This window comes from Nelumbo lutea, chromosome 5, assembly GCF_056320005.1.
Source record: "Nelumbo lutea isolate HS-2025 chromosome 5, American lotus-T2T, whole genome shotgun sequence".
In the NCBI taxonomy this organism is placed as follows: domain Eukaryota; kingdom Viridiplantae; phylum Streptophyta; class Magnoliopsida; order Proteales; family Nelumbonaceae; genus Nelumbo; species Nelumbo lutea.
In genome coordinates, this window is record NC_142688.1 from 12,174,887 (window position 1) to 12,199,852 (window position 24,966).

Sequence of the window (24,966 nt, forward strand, 5' to 3'; positions counted from 1 at the left end):
CATATTTTTAGCTCTCGTGTGCTGAACTGTGAAGGGAGGTTGCCTATTCTTTTTCTTAAATAAATTGTTGGCAAATTGAGACCTGAACTTGGTCCAGTTGAGCATTCATTTTTTTCATGGATCCGGAGCTTCCAGTGTTGACAACCACAACCTTAAGTGGTTAGTAGAGTCCTATACTCGCATTTTGGCTTGGGAATAGTCATGATACCCAGTACCCTCAGGATTGATAGACCTGCTTGTGTTGGGCGCAAACGCAATAAGGGGAGATACTTGATAGTCTTTGTTCCGTTTTTCTTCCTTTGCCTATCATCATCCAGAGAATCAGGTCTGGATTTCCTGCGGCAGCTGCACCAGTGACCAGTCAGAGTGGAACGTGCTTCCTCTGATAGGAGCCGAGCCGTACTTAAAACCTTTTGGTCATTAACTCGGCATACGTGGGCTACGGACAAGCTGTGGTGTGTATTCTAGTAATTATGCCATAACATAGTGACTAAAATACCCTTATAAAGTGCTTGTGTACTGCTTTTACAGGTAACAGGCTTACAGCAGGCAAGTGAGAGGTGAGAACCGAGAAACTCGATTTGTGCAGCTGCAGCCTGCTGCCTGTTGCCTGCAGGCCTCTTAAATGTAAATGGACCATTTGGATTGTGGACTGGGCCACTGAGGATTGCCCAATGGAAAATGGTTTTCCATACGCATATACAGCCAACAGCCAACAGTCTGTCTAAATAAACAACTTCTCGGAATGGGGTGGGCCGTGGGGAAGAATCTGACCAATCCCCACCATTCATTGGACATGTGAATAACCCATGTTTTCTTTTCTGGAAAATATACATTGAGACACTGGTTTTGCTAGTGATTACGACGCGATCTGGGTAGGTACCGTACTGAGCTTATTGTAGTAGACCGAAACCCCAGCTGCCAAATGGGAGGATAGATCCCCAACCCCACGTCCACCAGGTCCGTCCAAAGTTCAAACTCCTCCGGATTGACCGTGCCGTCCAATGAGGGTGCCTGGGGGATTGCTTCATTTTGGCTTGGCAGAGATTCTATTCATTTCCGACTCAGCCCCACTACTGCACTAAGCTAGAGATGCCATTCATTTCAGTTTCAGCCACGTCGCCTATTTGTTACTTACTTGTTAGGTGATTGAAATAAATAATATAAATACACATAGAACTGAATATGTACAGTGGTACGATGCAAAGCTAAGATGCCTGCTTTTCCAGAGAGCTCAGACTCCAGAAGACTGTGTATCTGTGGGTCGTTTTGATGTACACCATATCCAGCGGGTTTAGAAGCTGATATCAATGTTGGACAAGTAAATATAAGTACATAAATGGGCCGAGAACCAAACGAACAAAGATTATATTTGATTTAAGCGGGTCACCGCAATATCTGGAGTTGTGAAGGCAAACCAAGGTACAGAAACAGATTTTGCGTATCCTTCATTAATGTTGATAATCCATCCTTCCCCAACAGTCAACGCTTGCATTTGTCTAACACACAAGAAGATTCTCATTCATCACGAGACTGACTCAACTCTGAAGGCTGAAGCTAGTTATTAGAGAGTGGACTCACTCCAGACTCCAGACTCCAGAGGCATTGAAGCTGGATCATCTCATCTCTTGTGAGTTGTGACCTCTGTGTGGTACCACCATTACCAATCAGCTTTGAGCCCTCCACGTAAACACCAACTCAATAGCGCGTACTTACAGCTGTCTGTATGTCTGTATCAGTGTGGTACCTCCACCTTAATATCAAATCAATGCCTTCAACTTGAAGGGTGATTCCTGATTCAATGAGGCTGTCGGCGTGGGGATACAGATGTTGATCCAACGGTCAGGGCTGAATGCTCATTATTATTTATTTATTTATTTTTATTGGCTCACGGTCTTCTTTTGAAGCATCTCACCAAACCCCTCTTTTCTGTGAGCTAGCTACGTGGACTATAGAGGGTGGTGCCATGGTGGAGGGCAATGTCTGCAACTGCAAGAGCCGAGGAGGAGGGAGGATAGATGCCTCGGGAATGGCTTTCCAAATTCCAATTGGTTGCAGCTCAGCTCAGCATCCCTGTGCCCATCGTACCTATACAATAGTCCATAGGTTGGGTTGCTGGGAATTATAAAACATCTTCCAACCCTCTATTAACTTGATCTAACATTGCATATCTCACCCATTATAAAGTGGAATTCATTATATATGAGATGTGCGGTGTGAGATTATGTTGGTAAAGAATTGGAAAAGTGTTTTGTTGGTAAGTGATCCGGAGTCCCGTGCTGAGGAGCTGCCTCGAAGGATGTCAGAGCCAGAACCCAACCAGCAAGCTAATATGACTCTTAATAGCCATGAGGATTATATTTCTGTTTCTTTTCCCCCTATGGGGAGTAGAGTGTTAGACATTGTCAGGAGAAGAAAATTTTATATATTTGTAATGTAAGGACTTAGAACTTATTAGGAGGCTATAGTTATACATAAAGAGATGGGATTATGTATATTATATTGTTCTTCATTAGTGGATGTCCTGCGATCATGACCCATCCTAGTTAATGCATGAATGCCATGTATTTTACTCCTGCAACTGAAAGAGAAATAAAAAAAAGAAAAATCAGAAAGAGAGAGAGATAAGAGATAAGGGAAAGAGATTATTTGATGGAATAAAACATAGATTGCTGTTACTGGGAGAGTCATTTCAAATATAATATTAATTAGCAAATGAAATTGAGAATAGTTCAATTAAATAAAGCCTAGAGAGGAAGTATTCATTATTCAAAGCACCCAAATTAAGAGAGAAGTGTTAGTAATTATCAATTACTTCCTCTGATCCAACATCGTAAGGCGCAACAAATATAAAAGAGTAGACAGGTTCTTAGTTTAAGTCTATAAAGCCAAGTGCTGCCGCCAAGGCAGGAGACCAAAAGAGAGACAAACACCCTTAGACCTAGCCTTACCCACTGTGATTCTAAAGAGTTCCGATGTGTTTGACTGGTCCTCCTCAAATCAGAATCTCTGCAACTGGTAGAGAGAGAGAGAGATGTGGGAATCGGCCACCTGTCGCCGCTCCATTTGGCCGCCCACCTGAGTTACGTTCCACCAAAAAGGGTATACCATGTGAGTGACAACGGTGCCTTTTGGTACCAGTAAAAAAGCTCAATCAACCACAACCCCTTAAATTCTTGTCTCTCATGTTCATGCTATGGTCATTTGGTCAATCCTATCCCTATGCCATCTAATTCCCAATTCTTAAGTCTAATAAGTGACCTATCCATCCATCCACTAACCACTTTCAGCCCAGTTAAGATATCTTTTTCTTTCTTTTTCTTCCTCTTCTTTTTTCTCAAAAAGAATCAAAAGATGATGACTGAGATGCCCTCTACGTTTTTCTTTGTCATCAAGAGTCATGAGGACTAGAAGAGTCCTTGGTCACACAAAGTAACAATTTACATGCATGGTACATATTAAAGTACAAATATATTGCCTCTTGCATGTACAGTTTCTGCAAAGGAATGCCTCAAAAAGAAAGCATTAAGAAAAGGGGAAGAGAGAAATTTGAAGGATGATTTATTGGTACATTTACATACTATACACTTAATTATCTCTAGACTCTAGTTAGCTTCTTAGTTCTTTCCCTTGGAATTCTTCACTCACTGCATCCCCACAACTCACACCATTAATACTTTATAATTAGGGTTGCAAGCATGCATCCATCCAGTATAAACAAATATATATTTATTAACAATGTAACCAGATTGAAAGATTACAATCGAATGGTAATTTGTCATCCCCTCTTTTCTTAATAATATGTGCCCGTACATTGGAATTGACTTGGTGATTGTTGAAATATTTATATATCCTCCCTAGAAGTTACTGAATCCTCATTCTTTTTTCTTCAAAAACAATGCAAAACCCTAATAGTAATAGACACACTTAAAAAGAGAGAGAGAGAGACTGACATTTGTTAACAATTCCATAACCCACGCTTCCCAACCCATCTCTAAGGAGAATACTCGCTTAATCTTTATGAAAACAAACACCATTGGATTAAAATTTTTATTGTGGGGATTAATTGAATCTACCAAAGCAGTGAGTGTAAAACCGTGCAAGAAATGGCGAATTAATACTAGAATCCTTATCCTAATTAAAGAAAACCCATTTCCTGTGCTTACACTTGTTCTCCATGCATTCTTAGAATCTCTCATTCTTATTAGTTATTATTACTTATTAATGATAATAATAATAAATTATATGAACCAAGGAAGCATGTTGGCGCCATTTGCATTTTCAAAATCTGTCCTTGTTTTATTTACTAATGATAACAATGAGGCAGTGGCATTACGGTAATTTAAGGCAAGGGGAGGGGGGGTTAGAAGCAGAGCACTAGCTTAGTTAGAAGGGAAGAGCCCTTCACGTGCCCACGTGCTTTGGTCCAGAAAACAAATATGGGGCAATAAAAGGAGGCACAGAGCAATCTTCTTCGTTTGATGGAAGCTAAGTGTTCATTGCGAGGGTCTACTTAATTTATTTCTTCATATTTATATCTTATTTATTAAATTATTTTAAGCCAGGAAAAAGAGAAGAAAGTTATTGAAGGAAACCCTAGTCACGTGATCCCATTGATCAGTCGGCATCGCCAGCTCATTCATTGCTAATAACTTATAAGTCAAACACCGGTCAACTCTCTCTCTCTACAGTCCCATATTTCCTCCACCAAAGTCTCAAGGTTAAAAAGTTAATAAAACCAACAGTATACCTTTTATTTACTCGTGTTGCTTCCTATCCCAGCAGTGGAAACTGTCACCCTTTCTCCCCTTTTAAAACTTACCAAATTGATTCAATCCGTCCATGTAATCCATCATTCCATCCTTCTACCCATTCCCCATAAATGGTAACAATCCATTGGTTCAAAACCAAAACCTAAAGTGGGTTACATCCATGCATGTCGCCATGTCCACATGCATGCATGGATAGAGATATGCATGCATTCATCATCATGCCCATTTATAACAATAACATTGTGTACCCACTTCATGCACGACCTCCCCTTTGTGCATAAGTAGTGCACTACTTATGAACCACACAACTTCCACAAAATAAAAAATAATAATAATTGCATAGAGCAAACTCATCAGTTGCCTCATTGTTATATCACCCACATGGGATATATATTTATGATATACATATCATACCATACAATGTATGCATCTGTACCCATAAATATCTCATGGTCCAAATACAAAACTGGACCAAGATTATTCAACCCATACTCGGAAAAATCTAAGAAAAAGAAGAATGGATAGATTAAAATTAATCCGTTGTAACTCTATATATGCTGCCTAATGCCTATGGTGAGTTGGGTTGAAATAAAGAAAAGACCAAATTAAATATTAAGTTGATAGAGAGAGAGAGAGAGAGAGAGAGAGAGAGAGAGAGAGAGAGAGAGAGAGAGAGAGAGATGTCACAGCACAGACGACAAATGTAGATGTGGTGGGCGGCATTAAGAGGCATGGAACATGACATGACATAGCATGCATAAAGAGACAGAAGCTCCTCTCTTTTTCCATATAAATACAAACACCAGCTCCGCTCATTCACATATAAATAAAACCATCCACTTGTGGGTAGGTTACAACAGTGCAGGAGGGAAGGTGGGGGGGTTGGGTGGGGACTGGGCCGGTCGGGTAGAAGAACAAGTTAAAAAGAGGGTTAGGCTGTGTTGTTGTGGGTTCCCATGGCATGCCTAGACATGTTCAACAGCGAGCACCAAGGTCTCTGCGCTCCCATGAGCCCCAGAATCTCCTTCTCCAACGATTTCGTCGACGCCCAACAAATGATCAAGTATGAACGTAGCTCCAGATCAGAAGCACCCGCCTCTTCCGATTTTGAATTCTCTGTCACTAACTACAACATGATGACTGCTGACGAGCTCTTCTTCAAGGGTCGCTTGTTGCCTTTCAAGGATAATTGCACCAACCAGTTGCAGAAGATGACTTTGAGAGATGAACTCCTCATCGATGACGACGATGTACCGCCGAGGCCGCCCAAGGGTAAGTGGAAGGGTCTACTGGGTCTGAAGAGGACCCCCCACATTTTGTCCAAGAAAGCAGCTGATAAGTGTGATGCTTCCAATTCCATGTCCATGGAGAGAGTATCAGTAGCTGTTGGAGGCAATAAGACACAGCTGCTGGTTCATGACGAAGGCTACATTATTAGCAGCAAGACCTCCCAGGTAATTAGGATGGAGAATGGATGAGATCGATTATATTTTGTTAGTGCAGTGTGCAGTTACTAACTGGTAACTAAATAGACGTTCTTATTACGCTTGAGACTGATTTGGTTTAATTCTTGATGCAGGAGCTCTTGAGTACTGATGGTGGACCAAGTTGCAGAGAATAGGATTTGCCTTGATCCATTTCATAACGGGGTCGTTGTAGAGTTATTGGAATTTTTTGTTCGAAGGGAGGAAGAAGGGATCTTAATTTCGTGTTCGTGAGCTTGTTTTAACTTTCAATATTCGTCTTTCCCTTTTTTTTTTTTTTTTTCTTTTTTCGTTTTCATGTTCTTTTTTTTTTCCCTGAGGTTGGTGTTTGGCTGTTCTATGTACAAAATATTTTGCAGTTGAACTTCTATTGTGTGATGCTGTCCATTGATGGATCTAACCATGGGAGATAAAATGTCGCTCTAATTGCTTTTCTTCCCCCGTTTTTTCTTTCGCTTTATATCTGTCTGGCTCTGTGCACTGTGCAGTGTGTGTATAACTGCATATGTGTGAGAGAGAGAGAGAGAGAGAGTAAAATAGAACTAATTAAGTAGGACGAAGGGGATTCTAGAATCGCGTAAAGGGTCTCTATCCAATCCATCCCTCCATTATTTGCTTTAAAAATCGGGACTCCATTATGGGGAAATGGTCAAAGAGGATCCAAGTACCTTTCATGAATGGAGACTTCATAAAGTTCAAGTAAGAATATAATTAGTTACTCACGGAGACATGAATTTGATCCAACCTAGCTTGCACTGTGGGGACCCTCTATATTTCTGAAATAATTCGTATGTTGCAAATAATTGATTAGCAGTGGTGTGAACCAGCTGTTTCTTTCAACGTACAAGCTAGTTCGTTTTCAAGCTTCAACGTGTGTGTGTGTGGACTGTGGAGAGAGAGATCAGCCGTTGAGAGGACTTTTACTTATTTGATCTTCACTGAAACCTGGAATCTTTCTTAACTTTCTTGAGAGAGAAAGAGAGAGAGAGAGAGGATGAAGAGGAACTCATAGGCGAAATCTTGATCACATCGGTCCGCACTTGCCGATTTTTAGGGTCCCAGCAGCAACAGCCACACCACCACCAAATAATAATAATAATAAAAAAAAGAATCCTAAGATATGACCCATCAATTGAATCACTAACCCCGGCAACACTTGAATAATTCATAGCCACATTATATTGATGTTATATTAACATTAAAATTTGGCAAAAGAAATTCACTTTGCAGGTGATGGGGATGGAAAGGGAGGGGGGACAGTCCAAAATGAGAGAGAGAGAGAGGGTACATAAAGGCAAAGGCCCCAAGTGGGCATATAAATCCAACATAACATTCATACATCGACTTGTGGGCCTTTGCCTTTTTGTTAATCTCTCACCCGAACAAAAAAGGGGCTTGTGCCTCGTGGGCCATAAAATTCAGATGGACCAATCCATATATCAAATCAATACACCTTTACTAATCGAATATTTTTTTGGTAAAATTACTAATCGAATTTCAATCAACAGAGATTGTCTTACTTGAAACTATGGAAGATACCCTACCCATCAGCCCATCACCATTCACCACACTATGCTAATTGCTCTAAAGCTTTCTTTTTATATTGTCATGTTACTATATACAGACGGACAGACCTATGAACATAGATAGACATTCATTCGGAGACGGAGATGGATCAAAGAACACCATTTCCCGAGGAGAAGAGCCCCATGAACATGAAGACTGCCTTAAGATACCTTTTTTTTTTTTTTAATTGACCAGGCATAAAAGAAAAGTTCAGTCTTGAGCTGAAAGACGCCATATTTTTTTTGTGGCTCAAGAAAATGTTACATGAGGATTGAATGAATACTTGTATTACTCGTCCAAACTGAGATAATGGCTGAACTAGCTCAGCTGAATGACTTATTTATTATTTTGGATTGTGGTGAAGGAAATAATTAAATGATAAAATATTTAAAAATAGTATTATCATTTATCAGCCCAACGTAACTTCTGTTTTAACCATTAAGCAGCTTACAACCTCGTTGATAAGTTAATGACCCCAGTTCAACCATTTCAGGCCCCGTTTGGTGCACACTTCACAGAAATAGGGGTCTGGAATAGGAATTGGAATAGGTCATTTCCATTCCAATTGTTTAGTTGGGCGAAATTGAAATCCTATTCTCGTGGAATGGCATTATTCCCTCCCCCTCCCTTAGAAATAAAATCCTATTCCTATTGATTCTAATTTTTATTCCCATTCCTATTTGAACCAAACAGACAATGGGAAACAAATGTTTTGTAGTGAGATCATTCTGATCCCAATTCTGACTGCAAATCAAACGGACTCTCAGTTCAACCCTTTTAGTTTCAGCTGTCATTAAATGGCCCCAGAATGACACGCCATCCATCCCTCTACTCTCTACCTTTGACTCGACTCTTGCCCATCATGAATCAGGATTTATCATCTTTTGCAAAATGAGTTGAGTTAGAGAACTTAATAAAAAATGCATTCTTTGGTAAAGGGGCTTACTTCTTGGAGAGGTAGATCAGTTTGGGAAGAAGCTGGTTCAAGTGGGGCAATTCTTGATCAGTACCATATATATATATATAGGGAAAATTCTTGATTAGTACCCTGTATTTTGGTTCGAGTGACAATTTGGGAAGAAGCTGGTTCAAGTGGGGCAATTCTTGATCAGTACCCTATATATATATATATATATAGGGAAAAATTCTTGATTAGTACCCTGTATTTTGGTTCGAGTGACAATTTGGTCTCCGAACTTTAAAATGCGATTCAATACCCAGGCTTTCAAAATGTGACAATCTAATACCTGCCATTAACTAGCCCGTTAATCAACTGTTAAGTGACATTTGAAAAGTCATAAATGCCCTAAGAATGCCATTTAATTCTCTTTATCAACTATCCAAATATTTACAATAAAATGAACAGTCACAATTTCTAGATTCTTCTAAACAATCACCAACTTTTTTGAATAGAAGATGCTAGGATTTGGGAGTGTTTAGTTTTTTTGTCAATGTTTGGATGGTTGATAAAGAGAATTAGATGGCATTCAAAGGACATTTTTGACTTTTCAAATATCACTTAACGGCTGATTAATGGATTGACTAATAATGGCAGGTACTAGATTGTCACATTTTGAAAGTTCGGATACTGGATTGTCGCATTTTAAAGTTTGGGGACCAAATTGCCACTCGAGCCAAATTACAAGATATTGATCATGAATTTTCCTATATATATATGTGTGTGTGTGTGTGTGTGTGTGTGTGTGTGTGTGTGTGTGTGTGTGTGTGTGTGTGTGTGTGTGTCACTATCTATTATTTGGATTGATCAACACAAATTTGTAGGAGAGATTTTTTCACTTGATTTTTTTGAAAATATTTTAAATTGATCAATACTAATTACTATTTTTACCTAAAACGTCAAATTTAATATTTTTTACATATATGCATATTTCTATTTGTTGTCATATGATGTTATAATACATATTTCTCACAAGTTTGCATTCATCAACCAAAATGCAACTGCAACACAATGATGTACCAAACACCCCATGATTAGCAAATTTATCTATAACATATGTCTATTGATGCTTTTTTCAAAGAAAACATCTTGAATTGCATTTTTTTTGAATTATGGAAAAACGTATATTTAATTCAGAAAAAAATATATAATAGGTGAATTATTTGGATTTGGAAAATATAGGACCAAAAATTGAAGAACTTTCAATTATATAATATATATATATTTAAAAGTTTAAATATATTCATATCCTTGCCTTGGATTCATGTTTTGAGTCTTGAACTGGTTCTCGGTTTCTAGACTCTGATGTATCTTCTTCTCTTCTTTTTTAGTTTTTAATAAATTTTAATTTACTTACAAAAAAATAATTTAATGGCGCTATATAATGTTAATGCTTGAAAATAATAGTTGTCTATATAATTTATCTTTTTTTTTTTAAATCCAACCATTAACTACATTCAAAGAAGTATAATAAAACAAGCTACTAAAATCAAAATGTCTTTTCATTTTTTTTACTCTTTTACTTTTACTCTACAGTTTACACCCACGTGTACCCTTCCACTAGTGTATGTTTAATATGCTATACACGTATTTTTAGGTAGAAAGTGTGTCGATTTTTTTACTTTTAACTTTTCTGCAATGATAAGACCTAAAGTTCCGTTTGTCTGCAATGCAGTTTTTTTGCACTATTACAAACGTCCTTAAAACTTTGGCTATTTTCATTTGTTCAAAATAACATCAACTATTTGTTTCATCGATCTGCTATTTGCAATTTTGCAGAATGAGTAAAGTGTAACGTAAGGTTTTCGAAAGACTCTTTGAGATTAGTTTTGAAAAAATACGCGTTTTTATTGTTCCAGGGGAGTTAAACCCAAAATTATTCATTTATTCTTCAAACCGCTGGATTCTTATTTATTGCCGCCAAAACGAACTTTTTTTATGCTTCCAGGAGAACTACCTTATGGTTGATAATTGATATCGCCAACGCCAAGCTTGGTATTTCAATTGCCACTTCAGGTCTTCTCTTCCTTTTTTCTTTTCTTTTCTTTTCTTTTTTTTTTGTGTGTGCCAATGAATCGGTTTTGGACTGGACGGATCAATTTGAAAGATATCGTGGATTAGACCAATTTGGTCCAAAATATTTATTAGATTGGATCGGACCTGATCCATCCGTAATAAATTTATATTGAATTTGGTTGGATTAAATCAATACACTGTCCATTGATATTAGATAAGAATATAACTGTTAATGGATTGGATTTGAGTTAAAATCAATTTAAATTAAGATGAATTTGAACAAATTCGACGATCCAAACATTAAATTGGACCGGTCCAAAATGGTCCAATTTATTTATTGGATTGGACCTGATCCATTTGTAATGAACTCACATTAGACTAGATCGGATTGGACCAAATCAAGTTGAATCAACACTCGCAAAATTTGAGCTTGAGTTTCTGGTCACAGAGGTATTAATTTTAAGATTATTTGAAAGCAATGGATTATTTATTAAGCTGATAAATTTGATGATTGAGCCCAGAGAATAGTATGCATTTTCTTTGGGACATCTTTACAATACATTGCTGACCGTGTGCTTATGTCTGTCCAACATATCTTCTAACCAGAGCCAAGCACCACGGTTTCAGTGACTGTCCAAATCCAAACTCACTGCTTTGTCTCAAAATACAATTTTGCATTTGACAAGGGCATCATGATGTACATAGATCAACAACAAGATAACATATTGTGGTCACATATACATATATATGTGACAAGGGCTCTGGTTAGAAGATTCTAAACTATGGTTGTTGGGCAGAACAAGAGGAACAATTATGCTCCCTTGTTGAACCTGAGATGCTAAGTCATGTGACAACCAGCTCTGATATGATTTATCCTTTCACAGGACACAGAATACTGTACCATCCGTTGGACCAGAAAGAATAAGTCCCCTATATTGAAGGATCCATCATGTCTTAAGATTGTTCAAAATTAGTGAGGTTAAGGTTTCAATGTTGAACGAATTTACAAGATTAGGTCTGCAACTTGGGTTGGGCCAACCCAGAAATAATAGGGTTGGGTTGAAATTTAGTTTCTTTTTTTTTGATAGCTAACTAGGTTGAAAATTGGGTTGAGTTGATGCCTTAATGGGCAACTATGTGTGAAATGCATATTGATTTATTTATAAAGCATGTTTATGTAAGAGGGAGAGAAAAAAGGAAGTTGATGCATCATTTTGCATATATATGTGTGCTTGCATGAGTATGATAGTGTTTTACTATTATCACTAAGCTATGACCAACCTATTTGTCAAGAGGGAGGGAGTTTTTTGTTTTAAGTACATAAATATAAGAATAATGGGTTTGGGTGAATTGGATTGGGTTAAAGCGGGTTTGAGTTAAACTCAACTCATTTAATTTTATATAACTGGGTCATTAATGGGTTGGCAGGTTAGAAGGATTGGGTTGAAGCTCAACCTAAATCAAACTCAACCCAACCTGCCCAATTGCCACCGCTAGTAGTGTGTATTTGTGCTTGTATTTGTAAACTTGGTGTAGGGAAGGTTCGAACCCAAACCCATCCCCATTAACCTGAGTTCATGATTGGATTGCATTAAGGTTAGGATTGAGAACTTTTATCACATCGGGTTGGCCTAGGGCTGACATGTCAATCTACATATTTGAATTGAATTGCCACAGAGACTCTGTCCATGTTTATAGGCTAATATTTTTTTAAGAACACTATAGTCTACCATGCCCTATTAGTAAAAAAAAGGTTGTTCTAGTGTTCTGTGAAATTTAAGAAGCTCTTGAAGAGGTAAAATACTTCATAAACACAACAGAGTTTTGGTGCAAGATGTGGGGATTAATGTAGGTGGATGTAGAATACAAGCAAATGAGATGGGTTCATCCGCATTTACTTTTATTCTCTATAAATAACTAGCAGCTGTTTTTTGGACAGCAGGTGGGAGAATAATATTCCAGAATCTTTTTCTTTTCTTGAACTAGGAACAGATTTGAAAAGCATTTATTAATTGATCTCATTCAGATTAGGGTGGCATACTGGTGTCAGATAAGAGATGATTTCAAGTATTTCAGGGATGATTTATTATGTTTGGGCAGTGCATATCTTATAGATCATATTTTTTTGGACAGTGCAGGAAGAATAAATTTCCAGAATCTTTTCTTTTTCTAATATTTTGAACAAGAACAGATTTGAAAAGAACTTATATTGATCTTATTCAGGTTAGGGTGGCATATACTGGTTTCAAATGAGAGATGATTTCAAGTATTTCAGCACAGATGGCATCATAAGAAGATGTTAATGTGATATTAATGACATCATTTTGGAAAACCACATAGAGATATATGCAAGGTTTGTGCAGTTGTTGAAAAGAAATTAGAAGTACGGCTTCTTAGATGAGAGGAAAAATTAATTAAATGAGAAATACGAAGACACCAAAGGGTGAACTGCAGGATGGGGTGATTTAGTTGAAGGAATGCAAAGTTAGGATCCATATCCAGTCCACTCCTCCCAAGAACACAGTGGCCCAGAGACCAACATTGGGTTGTGGCTCTTATTTGGAGATGCTATCAGCTGAAATTAAGATCTTCAAATTGTGATGCATGCAATAAAGGCCACCGCTTGGTCTACATCCATCTTATGCCATATGCTGAAATCAAGTGTCAGAAATCAGAACACAGGTTGAAAGTCTGAAAGCAGCCACTTTTTGCAATAAAATGCTGAAAGTTAGGTCTATAACCAATCTACCTCTTCCAAGACATCAGGTAGATAGGATAGGGCCAACACTGGTTAATGGCTGAAACTTTAGTTGCCAATTTGCCATGTATTTGTAATGATCCACCTTTGATGACTTGGAAGTTATCACACTAAAAACTGCTTGTGAAGATACTTTGACAACAAACTACGTACTTGGATTACTTTTCCTGACATTATTTTATGCATTCCTAACCATGTAATGAGTAGCACAAGTTAAACCATTACACGGTTTTACAATGGAAGGGAGAAAATTAAATTGTCTTAAAGCCAGTTTTGTAAAGTATTACCAGTTTTAAATTTAATTTGCAACATCTTTGTGAATATGTCCTTCCATAATTGTATACAACTGCAATCGCATTTACTATAACTTATTTTTCCCCCAAAAATATTTTTTTTTCCTGAAAAAAGAAACAAGGGAACCGAGGTGATGAATGTGTTTTTAGATGTCATTATGGCACAATTGCAATACCATATAGACCCATAGGACAAGGAAACTTGGTTAGTGCCAAACTATTGGCAGCACTCCAAGGGCTGAGTCTTGGAAAATCTCTCAAGGGTTGTTGGTGGAAGGGGATTCAAGTTTAATTGTTGGGTGGCTCAAGATAAATAGTTCAGGGCCTTGGCAATACAGGCATAAGTAAGACACCTAGCTATCTGGAGAAATGGTAGATACTTTCACTTGGACTCAAAGATGAGCTTACCATATGGCAGATGAACTGGTTAAACAAGGGGCCATCAGGACTCAACTGTATTGGGGGTCATTCCTAGGGAGACTAAAAGAAAAGTTAAGGCAAAATGTAGTCAAATATAAGGGTGCTAATTGGTCAGGTAGCAGAGCTAGCCTAGATTCCTTTGGTATTCTTGGAATGCTTACATTTAAACATTCTTTCTCAAAAATTAATAAGAAAACTTCTGAGTTACTGAAACACTACTGAGGCTCTGAATCCTATTTTGTTTGGCTTACCAAGACTGTTAACTTGTACACTTGTCAGATTCCGATACATGTGCCCATATCGTTGTAACGTAGAGGTAAAGGAATGAGAAAATAATATATGGCTGGTATATTTCTTGTTGTTCCATGGACTGGTACATTTTATGTGTGGTAGGTATTTCCCTTTCATTGTTACATGAGGCTTATTCCGTTACACATTGTTGTATTTAGAATTGTTTCGTATATTGCATCTCATATTTGTTTGGGTATTTTTCTTCTCTAAATGAGTTCATATTTATGTGGTATCTGCAATTGAATTGCCTGTGCAGGTTGAGTTGTGTCTTTTCATGTTTGGTGAAATGAAAGAGCCATGTCTAGGAGTTTTGCAAACTAAAATGGGTCTATATGGCTCTTGATAGTGTGCAACAGTGGAATGGAATCCATGTAGCTCACCCCAAATAGTTGCAAGGTATACCATGTGTGTTGTCTAATTGGGAGATCAATATTTGTGTTGTGTTGATGATTCTTGATTTTTCTTATGTTGTTACAAATTCTTTTTTCCTTTTTCACCCCTTTTAAAATTGTATCTACTGGAATGGTAGCAACAAGTAGAAATAGAAAGGAAAAACATTCTTACACAGTCACTCATGAAAGCAAGGCTTGCTATAAACAAGTGAGCCTCTAGTTCTCTAAAATGGATGGTTAGTGAAACCAGAGAGGGCAATTACCCAATAATTGTCCCAGCTATCTAGGGTCTTGGGCCAATATTAAGAAATCTTTGTATATCCCTCTTTCTTAGTCTGTGTATTGAATGTGTTGCCTTCGTCAGTATGGCAGTACTCTTAATTCAGATTATAATAGTTTATTTGCAAATGCATCATAATTCATAATAAGTGATGGGGCTTAAGAATGAAAGAATGTCTAAATTATCAACATATAGGCTGAGTGTCTAAACCATTCTGCCTGTCAAAATTATCAATAGATATCAGTTTCTGAAAAAAGCCACAGGCCTCAGAACAACTATGTTTTTGAAATAAGAAAGAATAATCTTGTAGGAATTTCATAAATCAAGGGAGAAAATCTGTTTGACCATAGTTATAAATTTGGCATATTGGTCAAAATACAAGAAAAGTTGGATACATTCAAACAAATGGAATACAGGAAAAGACCAGGTAAAGATGCATTTGTTTTCTGAAAATCTTCTTTTTTTTTGGAAAGCAGTGTATATGTATTAAGAAACCATTTTCTGTGGAGTTTTTCTTCATCATTACTGTCAATTATCATCATATGCAAAACAGTGCATCCAACTTTTATTGATAATTAAGAATATTTTCAAATATTCAGCATTTTATCAACCAGACAGTGAGAAAGAAACCCGAAAGGTAGAAGGCAACTTGGCATACCATGACCATTGAGCCTGACATGGGATTATTTGATCCTTGCCCCAGTTTTTCCTTCCTGGGCCCAAGATAATAGATAATGAAATGCCATTGAGACATGACATTTTTTCCATTTGTTCATGGAAACATCTGTTCAATACAGATTACTCTTAGGACATTATATCCATTCCTAACAATGTTAAAGCATCTATTCTCTGATTGTAAGATTTAATCCACTTCAGAATTTGATAATTTGTCTTTTAGGTATCCATATTTTGTATCCAATATTGTGGATGTTAATGAAATTTATCCACGCAGTACATTCTCTGTGTAAAATGCTGAGCACATATTTTTCTTGTATACCTTATAAATTATAGGCCACAAATCTGGAATATCATATATGGAACCCACATGACTGACAAGGGAGAAACACTCAAACTGACACAAAATTCCGGATATGTGGTATGTAGTGAATTCAATTTATAAGGTGTAGAAGAAAGCAAATTTGCAAGCTTAGCATTGCTCTGTTTTCCGCTTGACATGTTTATTTTTTTGTTCCTGCAAATTAGACTATAGGTTATTGATCAGTAAATTTAAATCGATTGATTGTCTATATTTTACTTTCAAATTATGTAAACATCTGATTGGGTTATGTTACGTAACTGTAGAATTAATCTTCTCTCTCTTATGAATGGTTAATATATTGAACCAGAAAGATCGGTTTACATAAAAAAAAAAAAAAAGAAAATCTTGTTGCCTACTCGAATGCAAGAATGCCCTTTTATAATGGAAGAGACCGATAAAAGATGATTCTTTCCCAGTATCTTCTAAAGTGATCCTGTTTAACGCCATCAAAACTCCTTGAGGTCAAAACCCAGCTCATATGATCTGTTGTTGTACAGCATCCAAAGAACTTAAAATCGTTTAGTTATTGCTTACTCAAGAAACTGATATTCACCTATTGACTTTTTTTTTGGAGTGCTTACGTACCTTGAAAGTACCTGTAACGTATTCTTATTTGCATCTCCAATTGTACTTGGCTGATGATTGGAGAAGATAAATTTTCCGGGAAAAAGATCACCCATGAAGGAGCCAAGAGCCAACTACCCTTTTCAGTCCCCATTATTTACTGTAAGAAGTCCTTCCATGGGGTAGGGATCTACTCGTGATCATCGGAAGATTTTTTAAGTCGGCAAGGTGGAAACTCTTCATTCATCATCTTTCGTTTTTTCTTTCACCCTTTTCCTGGTTCAGGTTAGAAATAGAAACCCATTAGAAGGTAAATTTCAACATTTGAGACTGATGGAAGGGGATCTGTCCTCTTGAGTCTTGAGGAGAATTGACCTTGATAGGACTCCCTACCTACCGCATCTTGATGTGAAGCTGTAAAAAGCAATGGATTACCTTACCATGTGTAGGAATACGGTTGAACCTTTTCTGATGCACACTTGTGATATTATTTCCTTTGATTTGCTTGCTCTCTGTTGTGTGTTGTTTTCCCTTCTGACTCTTGCTACAGATAGGGGAGAAGGGAGATTTACTTGCATCTCTGGAATTTAACTCATGGGTCATAGTTTTATGTGAGGTTAACATTACATTATTTGAGCCCACTGGTCGTCATTTTTCTCCATCCCTGACTTTCATTGGTGGTTGGAACAAACATTCAGTTCCAAATTCCAATGCGACGAAAAGAGCGGTAGTTCTGCAAGGCCCATTCAATAAATGTTTCAGACTTACACGAAGGAGGAGGTGGCATTATTATGTTTCTCAACTCTATTCTAAGGTCTCTAAAGTGAAGCTGCAAAAAGGATAGAAAGCATTTCCATGTGGAGTGGGGCATTGTTTTCAGGGAGATACTAATATAAAAATAATAAAGAAGGGCATTGGTACAGGGTACTGGTAGGAGAAATGAGCAACTCAATTGCTCATATCATTATTATAACTTATATTCTCCATTAACAGAGACATCATCATATTCCTTCTATTTATTGGAGGAGCTGTATTTGGTACTTATCTCTGTAAATTCCAGATCTATCAAATCACCGGGAGACCCACAGGCATGGAATCCCAAAGGATTCTCCCCCTTTTGGTAGCCCCATTGCTCTTGAAGCTTCAACAATACAAAATTTCCTCCATCGTCCAATTTAATGCACTAAAATTAATGCAGAGTTATAATCATGCATGTAGTAGTCATGTGAGGGATAAGGTTCTGTATGTGGGTCGTCGTCGTTCATGGCTCATTACCCCAATTGGGCGTTTCATTTGAGGGGAAGGGTGGTGCAACCATTTTATCAGACCGTCGACCTCTAGAGAGTAGAGGCGCCCCACTGAGCTGGTCACATGGTCAGTTCCCCGTCTTCATTGGCTCCCTGCTTAAAGCATGCATTGGACTCTTTCTGTCGTAATTCTACTTGCTGAGTCATCAAATTGCCAATTGGTAGAATGCCCAGAAAAGGCTGTCTTTTTGCCACGTGGTGGGGACCGCTAAAACTTGTTGAGATGGTAAATGCAAGGACCAGCTTTTTGGGCTGCCACCGACTCTGCCATATGGAAGATTCCTGCTTTGTCCGAGAGCATCTAGGTGGACGAATTTATCCTAGGCAGTCAAAAGGGTTTGGACCCATATAATCACGAGCTCGATTGAAGGGTTGTCAATGTCGGGGGTTACACTTTAACCTACGCAAAAATATATGTGGAAGCAGCTTAAAGCTACAATACATGGCCTGAAATTGATCTTCATCACTTTCCTGGGTACGTAAGCCCAACAATGAAGATATTGTCTCAACTCGATCGTTTTACAGTATTACTGATTGCTAGCATTGAAAACCGTCGTGGTGGTGGTATTAATTGTAGATAGGATTCGTTTGTTGCGTTTACTTAGATGAACTGAAACGAAAGCTCAGAACGATGAGTTTCAGGCCATGGTTAGAAGAGAAGACTGCTGCTATTTTAAATTTTCTTTCCTTTCGTGGGCCGTGGGGGTGGGCAAAGTAATTATTAATTAAAGTAAAAAATGAAAAACTCTATGGTTGAGAGAGCTTTCCAAATCAATTATCAAAAAAGTACTTTTGACTTTTGACTGCACCAAACCACCAACACCAACAGTAGTGTTATTGGAGATACCTGACCATACTGCAGTTAGATTTTCAAATGGAAAGCAGAACTCTCGTTATTACGTTTCCATGAAAGAAAAAAGCTCAGAAACGGTCTCATGAACATGATATATAATATCAATCTTTCGAATTCCTTTTGTACTACGTTTTAATTAATACACTCTATACAGCAAGAAGGGGATGGAGGAAAGCAATACCGAATTAATGGAGAGAATTGAAAAATTTTCATCTTCATCAATATAATCTGATCAGCATTTGAGTTTCTCCTCCATCGCGATGGAATTCTTGCAATGCGCAATTGCAGCCTGGATTGCGTTTTGCAGCTCTTCCATGCTGCTATCGCTTGATGGAGAATGAAAAGCCTGTGTAGCAACAAGATGACCGCTGTTGGTGGGAGACGTCCATATGGACGCCGGAGCTGAGAATTCTCCTCTTCTTCCCCTCCACTCTGGCTTCCCCCTCGAATTTAAATTACCTGAAAACGAGTAAGGCTGCCTACGATGTTGCCGGTTATCCTTTCCACTTCCAAAGAGCAACAGTGGTCGAACCATTCTCACGTACCTTTTTAAAATATGACCCACATCGAATTTCAGCTTCTTCTTCTTCTTTTTGTCGTCCTCTTCATCCTCTCTTTCTCCAATCTCAGACCCTTTTCGCCATTTATTAGCAAGTCCAAACAAGGAGCTGAAAGACTTTGGCTTGCTTCTTCTTTTTGTCGCACTAGTACTAGTACTGTTACTATGACTATTGTTGATGATGTTGTTGTTGCTACTGCGGTTGTTGTTGTTATCGTTGCTGTTACTGTTGTTGCCGGTGCTTTGGTTGCTGTTGCTATTGTTGATGATGTTATTGGGTTTTCCATCTTCTAACAAACCTGTGACGGGGGGATTATAACTTTCAATGGAATTGGTGGAGGAACGGGGAGAGATGGGAAGATGAGACAAAAGGTGGAGAGGCAGGAGATGTCCATGAAAGAAAATATCGTCGGCTGGAGACAAATCGATTGCAAACGAAGGTGCGGGCTTGGTTTTATCTGGTACTGTTGAAGGGGGATGGAGAGGGATTGTGAAGGAGAATTCATGAGAAGGAGAGGAAGAAGCTGAAGGCGGAGAAGAATTGGAAGTAGTACTGGATGTTTTCTGATTTGTTGACTGGTCTTCTTTTACTTCTTGCTTTGATTTTCCTTCTGCTGCTGCTTCTCCTCTTCCTTTGTCTGCAACTTTCTCTGTTTTCTTTGAATACTGTTGGGTGTCCATAACTTAACAGTATTATAGGAGAGTAGTTTATTTGGTTCAATATCTGGACTTGGGAGAACTCCCTGCTTTCTAACTCTTTTTTGATATTAGCAAACTTTGCCAAAGAAAAGGAGAGAGAGAGAGAGAGAGAGAGAGAGAGAGAGAGAGAGGATCCAAAGGCACAACTTAAAGAGAAAGAACAAAACCTGGACCGGAAAGTTAATATTAACCTATACTTAGATCAGCTTAGAATAAGGGAAAAAAAGAAAAGAAAAACAATTACATTCATTAATGTGGTGGGGTCCTTTTCTAAGTTTCCATTACTTGAAATGGAGACAAATTAAATAACCAAACTAAATCCAAGTTAAGTAAAAGCAAAACTAATGTTAGGTATGCATAGATCTCTGTAAATGAGTGGCTCCCCAAAGAAAGAGAAATGTTAAACACACGTTAGGAGAGGAATCTTCAAATATGACAAATATGCCCCTTTCTATTTTCCATGAATTTCGACCTGCATGGAAACCAAGATTGGAGAGGCGTAGCTATGTGATGTGATGATACATGAGGAAGGAGAGCCCAAGTCCCAACCCAACTAGAAGTGGTGATGTTACTCCGACTACAAGAAAAGATAATTAAGCTTTAAAGCTAAGATACTCCTCCCACAAACCATCTCTCTCTCTCTAATTATCAAGACTAATTAAATGAAAATATTTGCTATATATGCTGTAGGTATGTAGAGCAGGAATTAATTAGTATAGTTCCAGTGGAACTGATGCACTGCATGCACCTATAGAAGTGGGGACATTGGAAGCGAAATGAGGCACAGGTCCACCAACTAATCCAGTCTAGATCAGAGGGTTGTGTATGGTTTGATGTGGTCCATGTAAACGAGATGGAGTCCCACAGGCACGTGTATATCGCGGTCCATCCAACATGGTTGAGTTTTGTTTGTTTATTTGGATTTTGGGGTGTCAACATCACAATCATGGATGCATTATTTTGGTGGACAGGCTCCTCTTTACCACTAATGCCATTACCCACTCAAAATCATATTCTATATATATAAAAGTAGAAAACAAAAGATCAACAAGTAGACACTGCATAAAACAAGACTTCCCAGTTCCCACTCCCATTCTGCACATCCTTTTGCTGCCACCATTCCTTTTTCCACTAACCCCTTCACAAACTTTATTTTTTCTTTCCGTCCCTCTTCATTTCTCCTTCAAATTTTTTAAGAGGAAATGGCATCCTAGAAAGCAAAATCAACAAGCATAATATTAAATAAAAGCAATCATCTCTCTCTCCTTCTCTCCATAAATTTCAATATTTAATTTTGAAATCCTAAGCACTGCACCAATTACATTACTTCTTAGCAAATTGATTTGTTGACAGTATTAATAACTAAATTGTATTGATACTAAGCCATATTCATTGTTTAGTCTAGCTTTTTAAGCAACTTAATCTTTAAGTTAGTTAAAATTGATAACTTGTAACAAAAAACGCAAATATATTATATTTATATAAATGAACACTTGCCATAAAAATGGTATTGACTTTTATAAATTCAATATTTAAGAGTTTGTGCTCAAAACGCCAATCTAGCTGATAGGTTGGTGCATGATTAATATATGTATACTTACGCTGTTATCCACGCGATGGTATTCTTTGCAAAATTGCAAGCAAAAACTCACATAATGTGAAAGTGTGGGAATTTGTAGGGGTGTTCATGGTTCAGTTAATCGAATCGTGGGCTAATTTTTGAAATCGAGTCAAGGTTATCAGTTGTTTTGGAAAACCGGTAACCAAAATCGAATCAAAGTCTATCGATTAATCAGTCGACCAATTCTGTTAATTGTTGATTTGGTTCATCGGTTTTTTATTATTTATAATAAAAAATATATAAATATATAATAAAATACTAGAAATATAGATATATATATAATATAATATATATATATATATATATATTATATTTTAAATAATAAATAATATATCATATATTATAAATATATTTATATAATGCATATTTAATAATTTATAATGTATAAAATATATATAATATAAATATACATAAAATATATATAATATAAATATACATAAAATATATATAAATATATGTATACTGGTCAGTTTGGCTAACCGCCGGTTTTCTATTTTAGTTAACTGAAACCGATCTGGTACCTTCATTTTTTTTTTAAATATTGAACCGGACTGAACCGACTGATTTGATTAACTGAATTTTCAGTTCGATTTCAATTGGTTCAATTTTTCAATTTTTTTGCTCAATCCTAGGAATTTGGCCATACATCAAAAACATCTTGCAATGAACAATGAACTTAACATAAATGTACACGAGATATTCCTAATGTGCGGCTAGATGCTATGAACAAAATTTTTGCTTATCTGGTCTGGGCTTGTTATGCAAAGGTTAAGGATCCACACTTGATGCGTAATATTCGTGAACCTTGTACCTTCATTTCTTTCTTACCAGCACCTACACCCAATATGATCGAAGATAAATATGTCTCAGTACTCTCTCTCTCTCTCTGTACCACAAACAATATATTTTGAGATATGATTTCGGATCAAAGGTGACATCTCAGATTTGGACAATGACGGCATGGGTCTGGTTATCTGTGGCTCTCTTGAAGGTATAGGGTTTAGGGTACAGAAAAGTTAGTCTATCTTTCGTACTAATTAATTTATTAAACGGCACAATCCAATAATAATAATGCAATTGACATCATTTTATTTTTCTTTACTCTTTTGTTTCATCAAGCAATGTCCTTGTCTATACTAGGCTTTCGGTTGCTACTCCACTTCTCTCTTGCTCAGATCTCGATTCCGGCTGTCACACCATCTTTTCTCACATAGATATTGATTCCAGCTATTGCACCACCCTCCCTTGCTTAGATCTCAATTCCGACTGCTGCCACACCACCACTATCCCTCTCTCACTCGCTCCTATATCCAGTTTGAAATTGTGAATGATCAGAAGTTCTAAAGATTTATAATATTTTGAAATATGTAAATATGTATTGTAAATTTTTTTGCAACTTGAATATGGAATGCAAATCCCCACCGAGGGCTCTGTGAATTTATGCAAAAATATTTTTGTAATTTTTATGTAATTCTCTGAAATATTTTTTGAAAATCTTTTGCAATTTTAGTTGGATGCAATGGCTAATTTTTGTCTTTTTTTTTTGAAAACTTTTATCGTTTTAGTAGTTTTTTTCTGCAATGTTAGTTGGATGCAATGGTGACCATTGTATTTTTTTCTTACACTTGGTTTCGTTTTGACCAGTCTTGTTCTTAGTGGGAGAAGCAGCAACAATGGTTCTCTTTTGTTCAAACTATTAGGATTTTGTTCAAACGATGGGGGTAATTTTGGGACATTGTTAAATGGGTCGAACTTGAAAAGTTAGAGTTTAAGAGAATTCATGAAAAATGATGATGAGTTTTAGACAATTTCCCAAAAAAGATATGCCATAAAAAAGCTGGTGAAAACACTCGGGATAATAAGGACACTTTGACATGAATGCATTATACATGTTGCATTCAAGGTTCAAAATATTACAAGTATCATAACGTATTATATGTACCTATTTTTAAACTTGGGATATGCCAAGAAACTTGGAACATGTGCCAAGTTTCAAATACAACTTTAAGAGTGCAATAATGGTGCAAAAATAATGGTTGACATAAGCTTAAATAAGCAAAGAGTATCAATTCTTTTAATGGCTCAATACTGAAAATTTTGGTATTGAAGGCCAAACCGTTTTTGCCTCCAAGTTGCAGGTCACCAGGTCGAATGGTTCAGACCGTTTGAACCATTGATCTGAAATCATATTTATATACATATGTATATATGTATAAATATACATTTATTAATAAATAATGTATGAATATGTTTTAGATATGTTATATGTATTTTTATTTTTAATTTATATTTTTAACTCAATTTTTAATATTTTTATTTATAAAAATATTAAAAATTGCAATTTAAGGCCAAAAAAAGTTTTTTTTTTTTTTTTTGCAAAAATAGCATGGCAAGGCACCTACGAGCCTTAAAATGCATAGATATAAAAAAATTACCCAAAATAAAAAAAATCACCCCAATCGAACATCAAGATGCAAAGTTGTAGCCTCTAAAAGTTTGCATACATTGAATGTGCAACCTGCAACTCGGTGATCGGGTTGAACAAGTCAACAATTGAATAGGCCGGGCTGAACGGTTCTTGACCAAGTAATGGGGTCAACTGGTCTGACCAACTAGGTCAACAATGGGTTGAAAACATTGGTGAGGATCAAAGGCTATATAACCCAAATAATTTAGTTCAAAAGGGGAAAAACATATGAGAGAAAGTGGAAGACCCATCTTGTCCATACTTTTACCAATAACTACCCCATATATTGAAGGAACTGTCTGCTACAAGAATCTCACCTTTACTAGTAACCAAGGTTCAAAATATCGATGCGCCCGATACACGGTAGAGGCGTATTGGGCAGTATCAATAGCTTTTTTTTTTTAGTTTTTTTTTTTTTTTTTTTTTTTCAAATCTGGTTCAGAGGGACTGATTTAAGGTTCATCAACCCCTCAACTGGTCGAAACACCCTCTGTAGAGGTATATCAGGAATCTCCCAATACGATATGTATCGGGCCGTATTGATACTTTGAACCTTGCCAGTAACAACCTCACAAAAAATGTGCATAACACTGGTTGTATTGTATTAGTAGGGAAAGGCATCACAAA

General features: G+C 37.0%; 2 protein-coding genes and 1 long non-coding RNA gene across 3 annotated transcripts; 1 reads left to right on the forward strand and 2 right to left on the reverse strand.

The window, feature by feature from the left end:
* The first annotated feature begins 5,590 nt into the window (after positions 1 to 5,590).
* Positions 5,591 to 6,641, forward strand: LOC148850378 (uncharacterized). The gene is made up of 2 exons (XM_088946481.1): positions 5,591 to 6,226; positions 6,352 to 6,641. Exons 1-2 carry the CDS (start codon positions 5,729 to 5,731, stop codon positions 6,391 to 6,393), a joined length of 540 nt encoding a protein of 179 aa, XP_088802607.1. The 5' UTR covers positions 5,591 to 5,728; the 3' UTR covers positions 6,394 to 6,641.
* Positions 6,642 to 16,444: 9,803 nt separating this feature from the next.
* LOC148850379 (uncharacterized) lies at positions 16,445 to 17,627 on the reverse strand. Its single transcript, XR_016098634.1, has 3 exons — positions 17,269 to 17,627; positions 16,855 to 17,109; positions 16,445 to 16,752 (listed from the first exon to the last, which is right to left on the reverse strand). It is a non-coding gene; the product is annotated as an uncharacterized LOC148850379 (long non-coding RNA).
* Positions 17,628 to 19,082: 1,455 nt separating this feature from the next.
* LOC148850380 (BRI1 kinase inhibitor 1-like) lies at positions 19,083 to 20,375 on the reverse strand. The gene has a single exon (XM_088947131.1). The coding sequence runs from the start codon at positions 20,231 to 20,233 to the stop codon at positions 19,226 to 19,228; it is 1,008 nt and encodes a 335-aa protein (XP_088803257.1). The 5' UTR covers positions 20,234 to 20,375; the 3' UTR covers positions 19,083 to 19,225.
* Between the last annotated feature and the right edge of the window lie 4,591 nt (positions 20,376 to 24,966).

Bases quoted from the DNA above. Each gene is read 5' to 3' on its own strand.
- LOC148850378 (XM_088946481.1), top strand. From the start codon at position 5,729: ATGGCATGCCTAGACATGTTCAACAGCGAGCACCAAGGTCTCTGCGCT. The intron at 6,227-6,351 runs GTAATTAGGATG...TTCTTGATGCAG, and splicing joins TTAGCAGCAAGACCTCCCAG to GAGCTCTTGAGTACTGATGG.
- LOC148850380 (XM_088947131.1), bottom strand. From the start codon at position 20,233: ATGGACACCCAACAGTATTCAAAGAAAACAGAGAAAGTTGCAGACAAA.